This window comes from Lupinus angustifolius, chromosome LG11 (genome assembly GCF_001865875.1).
Source record: "Lupinus angustifolius cultivar Tanjil chromosome LG11, LupAngTanjil_v1.0, whole genome shotgun sequence".
NCBI classification, from domain to species: domain Eukaryota; kingdom Viridiplantae; phylum Streptophyta; class Magnoliopsida; order Fabales; family Fabaceae; genus Lupinus; species Lupinus angustifolius.
Genome location: NC_032019.1, coordinates 18,462,262 through 18,475,660, shown reverse-complemented (window position 1 = coordinate 18,475,660; position 13,399 = coordinate 18,462,262). Strand labels below are relative to the sequence as shown.

Below are 13,399 nucleotides of genomic sequence, written 5' to 3'. Positions count from 1 at the left end.
AATTATAATATTAGGTAATAGTAATTTTCAACTCAAAGCTCTAAAAACAATTTAGTTAATGTAAATAGAGCATGACTTTTATTTGCACTATAAAGCAACCAAACACCTTTTGGTTAGTTAAATTAAAAAAGAAGAAAACAATATGGATAAAATTCTCAAGTTTGTTTATGCTTTGATCTTCTTCTTTTCCCTCTTTCTTCATGTAAATAGTGGTAAGATATTTTCTCCTCCTTATTAGTTTTGGTTCATCACCATTTGGTAAAAATTATTTATTTTTTAGTAAACATTATATAGGATCCTTTCCCTGCACGACCGATGAAGACTGTAGAATGGTGTTCTTTGGTGGGAGATGCATGGGCGGTTTCTGTCGTGAAATTCTCAACGTGTAACAGTTAAGTCATATAATAAAATTACATTTCTATTATGACTATGAACCGAGTTATTAATATCATATCGGTCATTAAACCACTTAGGATATTAGTATAATTGTATAGAAGTTCAACCAGTGATTTATTATTTAAATTGCATGTCAGCGAATTAGATAAGCATATATAATATATTAACATTAATGTTGAAAAATTAATAAAAAATAAATAATTTTTTTATTTTCATAAAAAATTAATTTTAAATAAAAATTGGCTGGTATAACCGATACGGTTCAATTGAAAATCATTCTGTATGATTGGTTTTGACCAGTATAATTATTGTACCACATCGGTATTAGGACGATTGACCAATTTACCGATTGATCCGGTCAGCACGAACCGATTTTTACAACACTACTATAAAAGAATCATTTTAATATATATTGATTGTGTAAAAAAAGTTTTTTGCAAGAAAACCAATTATCTATTATTCTATTATTTAAGAATAAATAATTATTTACATGTGAATGTTTTACATGCTAAATTCTATATTTACTATTTGTTTGTTTTACTTTTGTTTAAAAGTTAATAATAATTAAAATATAAATGATTAATAAGAAATTATGTGAAAAACTTTTATATATCAATGTATATAGATAATATTATTAAATATATCATCATGTCAGAAGATAAATTATCACTTTCATTTACTAATCTCCTAATAAAATAATGAGATATTTTATTCTTATTTATTTATATATATATATATATATATATATATATATTAAACTAAATTGTAAACTCTAAATATGTATTTAAGAGTCTTATCATTTCTATCATAGTTTTTGTTAGAATCCTTTGGTATATTGATTTAGGTAAAAGCCTGAAAAGATTATTATATCATTAATTGACCTTTGTTTCACCTTTGCAGATGTGGAGAATAATAGTATTTCTAAATAATAATGATTAGATACTTCAATTATGTATTCTATACTATATATATAAAGACAAAATATAATTAAAGAGTAAATATATAATTGAATATATATAATTTTTATATTCCAATATTACTCTTTACTATATTCATTATTTTTATGTTTGGCTTTGTAATATACAAATTGCTAATAATTTTATAAGATATTTGTTTCATAAAACATAAAAAGAATGAAATTGAATTGAATATATTTCCTCAACTCTAGAATTCCATTGTGTTAATAAGTGGTTGAAATTCCACTAGGAAAAATGAAGAAAAAAAATATTGGAGCAAAGTTGGAAACTTTGAAAGAAAGTAATATATCCCTCTATAAAAACTGAGAAATTTATAGACGTAAATTGAGAAATTTATAGAAACTTTGTGTATACATTTGATATCAGAAAAATAAGAATGTAGATTAACAGACATAAATTACCGGCCGACATACTAGTATATATAGAAACATAATCAAGATATGAAATCTCTACAAAATGACATAACTTTTTTTTTATGAATAGGTAAAGTTTTTTTATGGACAGGGAGAAGACAAATTGAGTAGTTGTCAAATTTGAACCCAACTCTAGGATTTATCAGAAGATTTATAAATATTACATATAAGTGCAGACGATGGTAACACTGCTATGTCTTTGAATGGATAAATGGAATAATCAAAAGTACATCGTTAGCTAGATTTATCCTTTGTTGTATTAATTATAAACTTTTCGTAACAATATAAATTAGCATTTCACCGGGGGGGAAGGAACAAAAGAAGACTTCAACGTAAAATAGAAAATTCAACCACGTTTAGTAAACTAAATAGTTGTTCTCGCTCTACACATGTTTACAAATAATGCATGAAAAATTGAAAACTAATGATTAAGAAGACTATGTACTGCATGGGCTTGTCCTATATCTCTAAGCTACAATATCTTTCATGTCCAATTGGTAATAAAAAGTGTAACATTATTGAAAACTCCATTTTATATTTCCAAGATACTAAATTTCCTTTCAAATTTATTATTTCAATTATTGCATCTCTAATCGTTATGAATGTGTTAGACTTACTGGACACCATCTATCCAAAACAAAAGAAGGATATTATACTTTGGATGTTATTTTCAAATGATTGTAAGCCCATGTAATTTTTTAAACAGCTATAATGTCTATAGTGCATGTCATGCATTTATACCCAAAACTTTTATGGCTAGTTTGGAAGTTGGATTTTGGATGAGAAGGCTTGAGAGCTATGAAATACAATTGTAAGATGACTCACAAACCTTTCATTTTCCTCCAAAGTCCAACTCCCAAACAAACCCTTAGGTTTGTTTGTAAGTTGAATTTTGTAGGGGGAAAAGAGAGAATGAGGTTTTAAAGTCATAAAATATATTTGTGAGATGACTATGAATCTTTTCATTTTTTGCTTACAGTGTAATATATATACAATATTATCATTGTAAATATTTATATACAATCAGTACATCATTCACTATTCATTTGAATTACTTTTGAAGAGTCGGTGATAATTAAATATAAATGTTAGATAATGCACTGACTGATAGTGTATAAAATCATATAATATTAATGCATACTTTTTTCGCTTTTCTTTATTTACTTCCAAAATTCAACTTACAAACAAACCCTTAATGCAATTACACCACAAAGGCCTCATAATTAACAAAAGCCCAAATATATTTTTACTAGCAGATGTAATTTTATCTCATTATTGTTATTATTCTATACATAAATTTATTCAATGTTGGTTATAATAATTATTGTATTATATTATCATATCATTGATATAATATTGAAATAATAGTCTAACTTGAGTAATCAAAATATGCAATTGTTTAAATTTTATGAAAAAAGTTGGTAAATAAAATATATTGGACTTAAAGTCCTGAAAATAAAATATATCTTATGTCAAAAATGGATTGGAACCAAAACGGATAGATCAAAGGAAAGGGTGTCTAATATATAAGGTACCATAAGAAGAAGAAAATATTTACAAAATAAAAAGAAAGAGGCCATTACATATAATTCTAATTTTCTAATAACGTAATATCCCCATCCAAGTTCAAAAATCAAATGAATTATATTGGATATAATTTAAAAGGTAGTCCAATAAATAAGAGTCATAATGGAATTGAGTTAGGATATGAAGTGAAATACAATTTTTTATCACATTTTCAAATTGGTTGCACTTTATTAGATTGGATATTTAACTTGATTAAACCCGGTTTCCATGCATATTGTTTCGAAATACATTTGCCTCCAACTTGTTTTAAAATACACTCATTTCTTTTGAGATTCAGTTCTTATAAGTGTGAAAAAACCAAAGGATCAATTCTTCCAAGTTTCAACACATTCACCCAACTTTTGTTACCACTCTTAAATTTGAAATAATCTTCTCTGTCAGGTTAAAAATCAGACAGTGTGAACACCAACCAAGATATGGATTCTACCATTTTTGTGGGTAGCTTATATTCTTTTGTAGCTCATACATTAGTCAGATTTGAATTGAATGAAATCTCATTAACAACTAAGCCTTCAAGTGTTATAGTTGTCGTAAAAGGGATTAATTTCGTACCCTTATAATAAGTTTGAGGATATCTTAGTTAAAATATGTGCTAATACACGTGAATATATACACCACATGGTGTGCTTTTGGTATTTTCAGTTTTAATTTAAAATTATTCAAATTCATAATTTGAAAATTATAATACTCTACTAAATGTCTAAATCATTAAATAGAAGGAACTCAAATTTTCCATATGTGGGGAAAATGCTCTGTTGAGAGAAAGAAAGGTCACTTCAATAATCTATAAAACTCTAAAAAATTAATTTCTTGTTACCCATTAACATAAATAAATATATACTCTACTTAAACCAGCTTGTACCCAAAAAATTGTACAAAAAAAACCCATAATGTCACCTTGTTTGTGTATCATTTGTAAAGCAATTTTTTTAACATTAAACGTTATTGTCTGGGAGAATGCTAACCAATAAAAATCATTAAATAGCGATAAGCTTGATTTTTATGTCAGATTAGGGTCAAGTGATAATTTGAGTGTGTTAAAGGACAAGCACATGTTAATATATCCAAGAGACATGTAATAATAATTATAGTATTAGGTAAGTGTAATTTAAAATGCAAAGCCCAAAAAAAAAACAATTTAGGTAATGTAGATATAGCATGCATGACTTTTATTTGCACTATAAAGCAACTAAACACCTTTGGGCTAGTTAAATTAAAAAGAAGAAAAATATGGACTTGATTCTCAAGTGTGTTTATGCTATGATCTTCTTCTTTTCCCTCTTTCTTGATGTAACTACTGGTAAGATATTTTCTCCTCCTTATTAGTTTTAGTTATTCACCCATTTGCAATATGTATGCAGTATATCATCTATAATTTATTTTAATATTATTTTTTTTAAGAGTCAATAATAATAATTAAATATAAATAATGAATAATGCAATAATATTGTATAAAACTCATACGATTTCTATACATACATTATTTTCTCTTTGGTACATGATGATAATTTTTCAATAACGTTATGATAGGAGCACTTCCTTGTCTAACCGACAGAGACTGTGGAGAGGTGTTCTTTGTAAATGGGAAATGCGTTGACGGTTGGTGTCGTGAGATGTCACCGCATAACAATTAAGGCGGATAATAAATTTACAGTCCTTTCATGACTATAAATTTATGCAACACATTCAGTTTCGGTCTTGTGATTTCTATCACAGTGTGAGTTATAATGCTTTCATATGTTGATTTCAGTTTATAGTATGTATCGATAATGTAATAAGATATGGGTTTATGTCACTTCTATGAATAAAATGTATTGTGATTGTCTATCAATTTTAAAATAATCATTTGTTCTAGAGGGTTGGTCTTGACATTTTGAGAAAAAAAATGAAATTCTTATTTATCATAAGAAATTAAATAAAATCTACATGCAAGTGAAAATAGAATTCAAAGCAAATTATGAGAAAATAAAAATGTATTCCTTATTTATAAAAAGAATTTAATAATCTAAAATAATTTATACTAAGATTTCAAAAAAATATCATAAATATTACGAGGATATATAATATATTTTCTTTTCCTTTATTAGTGTTACTCATAAAAGAATGTAACATACTTTTTACTTTTTGGTAACAATATCAATGAATATTGAATAATCTCACACTGTGTCTAATTAGTATAGACCCTTATTTTAATTTTAAATCAGTTCAACGAATTATTCAACAAATTCTTACGTGATGTTAATAAATACAAAATAAAGTAGACATATTCTATAGGAGCCATATTTTTTATATAAAAATAAAAACACTTAAAATAATATAAATTAAAAAATCGGGATCTCCTTAATTATCGGTGGCATTTGCCCCAGATTCATACCTGCCGGTTCTCCCTCTACCCATGTTTAGAAATAGAGTGTAATATATATATATATTAGTATATAAAGATTCATATATAATTATTATATGATTCATCATTCATTTAGATTACTCTTTTTGAAAAATCAATAACTATTAAATATAAATAATTAATAATATAGTAATAATGTATCAAACTCATATATTGATAATATATATATTTTTCCCTAAAAAATAATGCATCAAAACGTGGAGAAAAAATGAATATTTACTAACAAAAAGTAACATTATTGAAAACTCGATCGTATATTTCAAAGATACCAAATATTTTTTCAATTTTTGATGAGAACAAGATATATGTATGGACAATTTTTGAGATTATTAATGTATTATATATTATTTATTATTGGTTTTAAATATAAGTAATAAAATGAATTGTGAGTAATGTATTATACATATATAAATTTTTATAATAACACCGTATAAATATTACTTATTGGACAACAATATCAATCAAGAACAAAAGAAGTATGTTTATTTTAAAAGTGAATAAACTCTCTTTATTATGTTAGGAGATAACTTATCTTTTTAAATCTACTGATATTTAATATGTGTCTTATTTCCTTTTCCTATAAAAGTTTTCATTTTAAAATATATTATAAAAATAAAAATACGACACATGTCATATAATGAGTGAAATTTAAGAAGAAAAATTATCTCCCACCATTTTATTCTCTTTTTAAAAACTTAACAAGAAGGTTATGAAGCACCCCAAAACAAAATAATAACATTTATTGGAAAGAAAACTAAAAAATGTTACTACGCTGGATACCATTTTCACATGATTGTAATTTGTAAGCCTGCTAATTTTTTTTATAGAACTTTCTCACGTTTTCAGTGAGTGTCATGCAAATTGAAAATAAAATAATGCAAGTGATTGGGGTAAATAATAATACACTTCAAAGTTGCACAGCTAACATAAACTATTACAAATTCGGAAAGAAGTACAGAAATGAATAAATAACCAAAGCTATTACAAATTATCACAGGCAACGTTGCACAATCTTGAACAACTAAAGAGATAAATAAGGCGAAGGGTATATACTAAGGGACGAGAACTTGATTTCTGGACTGATCCTAACATTTGATAGGTCCAATCTGAAAAGAAATTTGGGCCCCAATTTAGGGAAAAAATTAACTATCAAATTTATATGTCCGGGTCTGATTAAATTTGAAGGTTAGTAAGTTGGGCTCGAAACATGCTGAACCAAGTTGAACAAGAATTCAGCTCGTTTCAATTTAATAATGATTTGTCCAGTTCGAAATTCGACTCAAGTTCATTATGAGTTATTTTTTAGCTCAAGTTCAACTCGATTAAAGTTCACGAACTGTTCGGTTCAGTTCGAATTGGTTCATTAGAACAACTCAAATAATTAATTCATTTTTAATAATACTACAAAATATTATATAATATATAAATATAATCTTGTTTATATATAAAATAACAATAAACATAAAAAATAGTTTATATTATATATATCGAGTCAACTCATGAACATAATAAGTTGAATTGTGTCCAGCTCAAGTTCGATTTGCTCACATTCAATTCATTTGGTTCATGAACTAAGTTTATCGAACTAAATAACAAGTTGAATTTCGAATTAATATCAAGTTGATTTGATTCATTATCAGGCCTATTAGTAAGTAATTGGGAAGACAAAATAAAAATAAATACTCATTGTTGAAAAGAATTTAATTACACAGTCCTTTTATATTATATATGAAATTGTGAAACAAAAATGTATCATACAAATTGTGATGAAGTAAAATGAGTTAATTACATTTACATCATCTGAGTTTTAGTAAAATTACACAAATTATCCTTCACTTTTCTACACCTACACAAACCTCCCATACTTTTTATATTTTCATTATACTAACCACCCCTGGATGATAAATAAATGTAATCTTTTAAACAAAAAATGTGATAAATGCAACTAAGTTAAAATAAGACTACATCCTAAGCAAAACTCTGTTTTTGAATATCGTATCGATAATGATAGTTTAAAAGATACACACTATCAGTGTAATTTACTCAAGTAAAATACATTTTCTTTTTGTTGATGACTAAGCCAAATATATTAAGTCATTAACGGTCTAATACTTTATCCATCCTAAGCAAATCTCTTTTTAATTATGCATAGACAATATGATAATATAATTCAACAATCAATATAACCAAAAAAATATATTAAACATTTATGTTTAGAATAAGAATAATTGATAACACAACAATTTAAAAAAAGAAAGAAAAAAAGCAATATCATAATTTCTCATGAAAAAGAATTATCATTCATAATAGTGAATAAGACTACATTTTCTGTCCTAAAAAGTGTCACCCATTTATAATTGGTTGAAAAAATATATTTAAGTTAAAAATTTAATATTAAATATTTTTTTTTGACCAATCACAAGCGGTGACACATAAAGTGACACTTTTTGGGACAAAAGATATAATCTCAAATAATGAAGTACCCAAGAGAGCCTTCAAACTGATAATGGAACAAAAGGAGGAATTAAAAGTGATAATCAAAATCATCAAACAGTTTTATAAAATAGTGGCATGAGTTGTTAAAACAAATCTTCTAACACATACACCAAACTTTCTGTTCTGTTCCTGCTCTTATATCTGAAATAACCTCCACTATCAGGTTGTAAACAGAATCAGAGTGTGAACACCATTCAGATATGAATTCTCTCATTTTTGTGGGTAGTATATATTCTTTGGTAGCTCATGCAGTAGTAAGTAAGGCTTGAATTGAATGAAATCTCATTAACAACTAAGCCTGATGAGCAGATCTTTTGCACATAAGTCAAGGAATCTTAGCAAATTTTAAGATTTGGCATGGAGATTTGTTGCATTTTCGAGATCGCTAGACCACGTGTGAATTTCCAAGCATCTCACTTGCACGCAATGCACCCACTTACTCACCGTGTTTAAAGACAACATTTAGGGTTTGTTTGCGAGTTGAGTTTTGGAGGAGGGAAATGGAAAGAGAAGGCTTGTGAGTTATGAAATATACTGATGAGATGGTTCTGAAACCCTTCCTTTCCACTCCAAATTCCAACTCGCAAACGAACCCTTAAAGTAAACCATATTTACTAACGGTGTTGTTAGCCATTCCCTTAGGGCAATGGTTAACAAACCAAAAATGCAAGATATTTATTGGAAGGGTTCCTTAGTTAGGAAAATGGGTAGCAGAACTCATGCACTAAAACCACCTATAAGATAGGGCCTTTTTGCCCTTGTTCAGCATATGTGATTTTGAGTCATGAAAGATCACCAAGCAAGTTGTATCAGAAGGCTGAGCTATTTGGCTGTTTAACTTTCAATGTTTGCTAGCAACTTCAAAAGACTCTTAATCTCATCAATACCATGAGATTTAAGTCAGAACATCGATATCAGCAGAAACTTCTCCTATCATTATCGATACGAGGTCTTCCAACATTTCATAGATTAAACTAGAAGAAGGATGTGCTTTGTCAGCAACCAAAAAAGAATGAGTCTTGCCGCTAATAGTTATCCAACTGCAACCTGGAACTTTTCTTAAACCTCTTTCTTTCATCTCTGTTCTCACCTCAGCTACCACATCCCATCTTGTATATGACGCGTACGTGTTTGAAAGCGAGATATAATTTGAAGGGTTTTCTGGCTCTAGCTCTAAGAGACGCCTATAAGCTAGGTCTCTTGTCATTGAATTCCCATGCGTTATGGAGGCACTTAAAAGAGATCCCCAAACACTTGGACCAGGATCTAGAGGCATTTCATTGATGAACTCTAAGGCTTGGTCGAGCTTGCCTGACCGACCTAACAAATCTACTACACAAGCACAAATTTCAATTGTTGGTTTCATTTCATATTTAGCCATCAATGAGTTATATATACCAATGCCTTCATCTACTAAGCCTGATTTGCTACAAGCAGAAAGAATACCAACCACTGTTATGATGTCGGGTTTGATCCCTTGATCAAGCATTTTGTAATACATAATGACAGCTTCCTCTCCTCTTCCATGTAATCCATATGCAGAGATCATTGAACTCCATGATATAGCATCTTTGATGCGGGAATCATTTTCGAAGACTAGTCTTGCATAATCCAAACTCCCACATTTGGCATACATATCAATTAAAGCATTACATAGGGAAATATCATTACTCAATTCCATTTTAATAGAAAATGCATGTATTTGTTTCCCTCCAATCAATCCAGCAAGTGTGCTACAAGCCGGAAGCACACTAACAAGTGACACTTTATTAGGTCGTATTCCATCAAACATTTGCATATCGCGGAGAAGAATCAAAGCATACTCTGGCGCGCCATTTTGTACATAACCATTGACCAATGCTGTCCACACATATATGTTTCTGCTTTCCATTTGATCAAATACTCTCCTGCTAAGAAAAACTTTGTTATTCCTTGAGTACATATCTATCAAAGAAGACCCCACATGAACATCTGAACCCATCTTCAAACCCAACCCGTTTTTCACAAGATAACAGTGAAGTTCCCTCCCATAATCCCATTTCCCAGCACAACACATAGGCAAGAGACTCGCAATGGTGAAAGCATCGGGCTTAAAACCTTCAGATAGCATTCTCACAAAAAACTTCCACAAATCGTCACCTGAAGTAGGATTACAATCTCCCAAGGCAGCGCAGCCAGAAATTATAACATTAAACGAACCCACATTCCTGTGAGGCATTTCATCAAACACTTTCATTGCATCAACAAACATCCCACACCTACTATACATTGCCATCACAGAATTACCAACAACAATATCCGACACAAACCCAATCCTTATACTCTTCCCATGAACCAATTTCCCAAACCCCAAGTCCTGAACCTCACCACAAACCTTCGAAATCGTTGCGAGAGTGTAATCATCCGGGACCACACTACGACGACCCATTTCATGAAACAACACGAGGGCTTCATCAAAGTCGTGATTTTTAACATACCCATTAATGAGGGAGTTCCATAGATAAACGTTTTTGGTCTCAATGGACTCAAAAACGAACCTTGACATGGTTAACATTTTGCACGTGGCGTATGCAGAAACGAGCCTAGTGGTGAGAAAAGCGTTTTGGGAAAACCCATTTGAGATTATTTGAGTGTGAGATTGTTGAGTGAGTTTATGAGAGCGATGATCGATGCAGAGTTGAAGCAAATTGAGGAGATGAAGATGAAGTGGTGTGTGTGAGAGAGTGGTAGAATTGTAATATCGAGAGGTTGTGAGGATAAATGTCCTATGAAGAACCATAACAGTCACAACTACCAGTTTCGTTGAGATTGTGTTTGATTTTGGCGAGTCTAGGTACATGGGAAATTATCATATTATAAAATTGTAATTCAAAGTATAATAATTAAGTGAAATGTAAAATGTAAAATCAGAATCGAATGGACTTATTGATTTTTCTAATTTGGAAATATTATCAATTATACAATATTAGACAAATAATTTGTTTCAATTTCAAATTAGGTAAGTGGGACGAACAAATATATTGATCTAGTTATATAAGATCTTATTAGACACTATATATATTAATTAAATGGTCAAAAAAATCATTCTTGTAAGGGGAAGGAGCGAAATTGGAAAGTGTGATTGGTTCTTAGCTATAGCGTGAGAGATACCTAAGTAGTACCAAAAAAAATAGGTAGGTTGAACCAACCAAACTTAATTTTAATTGTTTCACTTAATCATCAATTAGAAGAGCAAAAGGTGAAAGATTTGATTGATACTAGAGATAACTACACACCCCAAAAATGATTAATTATAGAGTAAATTACATTGACTCCCCCTGAGTTTTAGTGAAATTACACAAACCACCCCTAACTTTTTTACATCTACACAAACCTCCCTATTTTTTTACTTTCATTACATTGACCACCCCTGCATAAGAAATAAGTGTAATATTTTAAACAAAAAATGTGATAAATGCAATAAGTTAAAAAAACATGATATATTGTGGAGACACGTCCAAATAATATATGAGTCAATATTTCTTTATTATTTTTGGTTCGTTATACTATATTCTAAGAGCGATTTAAACAATATTTCTTTAGAATTGTTGATGCATTTTGTAACAAAAAATAATAAAGATACATTGATTTGTATATTATTTAGACTTGTCTACAGAATATATCATGTTTTGTTTAACTTAATTGCACTTATCACATTTTTTGTTTAAAAGATTACACTTATTTCTTATGCATGCAGAGGTAGTCAATGTAATGAAAGTTTAAAAATAGGGGAGGTTTGTTAGGTATAGAAAAGTGAGGGGTGGTTTGTATAATTTCACTAAAACTCAGGGGTGTCAATTTAATTTACTCTTAATTATATTACAAACAACTATTTGTAGGTAGCCACCAGTTTTTAGGAGATTAGCCCCATAGATATCTTGAGTAAGAAAAAAAAATAGTTTTACTAAAATCAGATTAATGCCTCACGTCGAGCTACTTGTTAAGCAGGATAAACTGAATATTATTCCCTAACAACATCATTTTTTTCTCGTTTTTTAATCAGTCTAAACTAAAGGAATAATAGGTTCATAGAAATTTTTTCCTTCTGGAAGATTTCTGGTTGTGTATGATAGTATCGAAACTAGAAGAATGTCAACGTCAGTGATACATGTCTTTGGTACACTAACATGTAAAAAGATGATTTATGAAACTAAAAATGATATCTTGTGAGATATATGCCATTTATTTAGTGTCCAATTCTATCGTACTTTTAAGTGCAATCGCATCCCGAAGATTCATTTGAAAGAAATAATATAAATAAGAGAGCATTTGTATTATGTGATGCTTAATTAAATAAATGAAACGAATATTTCAATATGATGATAAAAAGATGTCACAAAGAGCTCGATATAGAGTTCTCCTTGCACCAAAAGTGTCATAATCTATGCTTGGAAAGACATTTTTTTATGATGTAATGACATCATTTCCCCCTTATCCCACCCAAATCAGCCGGAATATTTAATAAATGTAATATTTATACGTAATTATTTAGATATATTTAATATATCATATACTATTTATTTGTATAATTTTTTGAAAAGTAAATAATAATTAAACATGATGAATTTGATAGTACAATAACAATATATAAAACTCATATTGTACGTATATACATTTTTTCTCATATTTAATTAGTTCTTTAAGGATGTTTTATTAGTTAGTTTTAGTAGGATAACTGATGGAATAGAAATGTTTGGGAATTATAAATATATTTGTGATATAATTTTAAAGTCTCTTCATTTCATTCATTCCTTATAACACTGAACAAATGAATATTAAGAATTTGGTAAAGAGAGTAAATAAATAGGACTAGGGAGGATGAGACAAGTTTTGGAATCCCATACTTTTGTTAATCTCCAAGTAAAACAAAGTGTATTGGGGTACATATTAAATAGTAATGATTTGTTTCTAAATATAATTTAGAATGGAACATTATAATATCATGTGGGAAAGACTTACTTATTATTGAGCTTCAATTATATTATTAAGCTTCTACTTGCACTCTGATTTCGTTTCAGGCAATTGCATGAGAAAGAGCAAACATTGGAGAATCATAGGGGGTTACAATTTCGTTGAAGTCTTTACAC

General features: G+C 28.9%; 1 protein-coding gene across 1 annotated transcript; it reads right to left on the bottom strand.

Moving 5' to 3' along the window:
* On the bottom strand, nucleotides 9,030-11,092 carry LOC109359311 (pentatricopeptide repeat-containing protein At3g12770-like). Its single transcript, XM_019603927.1, has 2 exons — nucleotides 9,113-11,092; nucleotides 9,030-9,049 (listed from the first exon to the last, which is right to left on the bottom strand). The coding sequence occupies exon 1, from the start codon at nucleotides 11,050-11,052 to the stop codon at nucleotides 9,169-9,171; it is 1,884 nt and encodes a 627-aa protein (XP_019459472.1). The 5' UTR covers nucleotides 11,053-11,092; the 3' UTR covers nucleotides 9,030-9,049; nucleotides 9,113-9,168.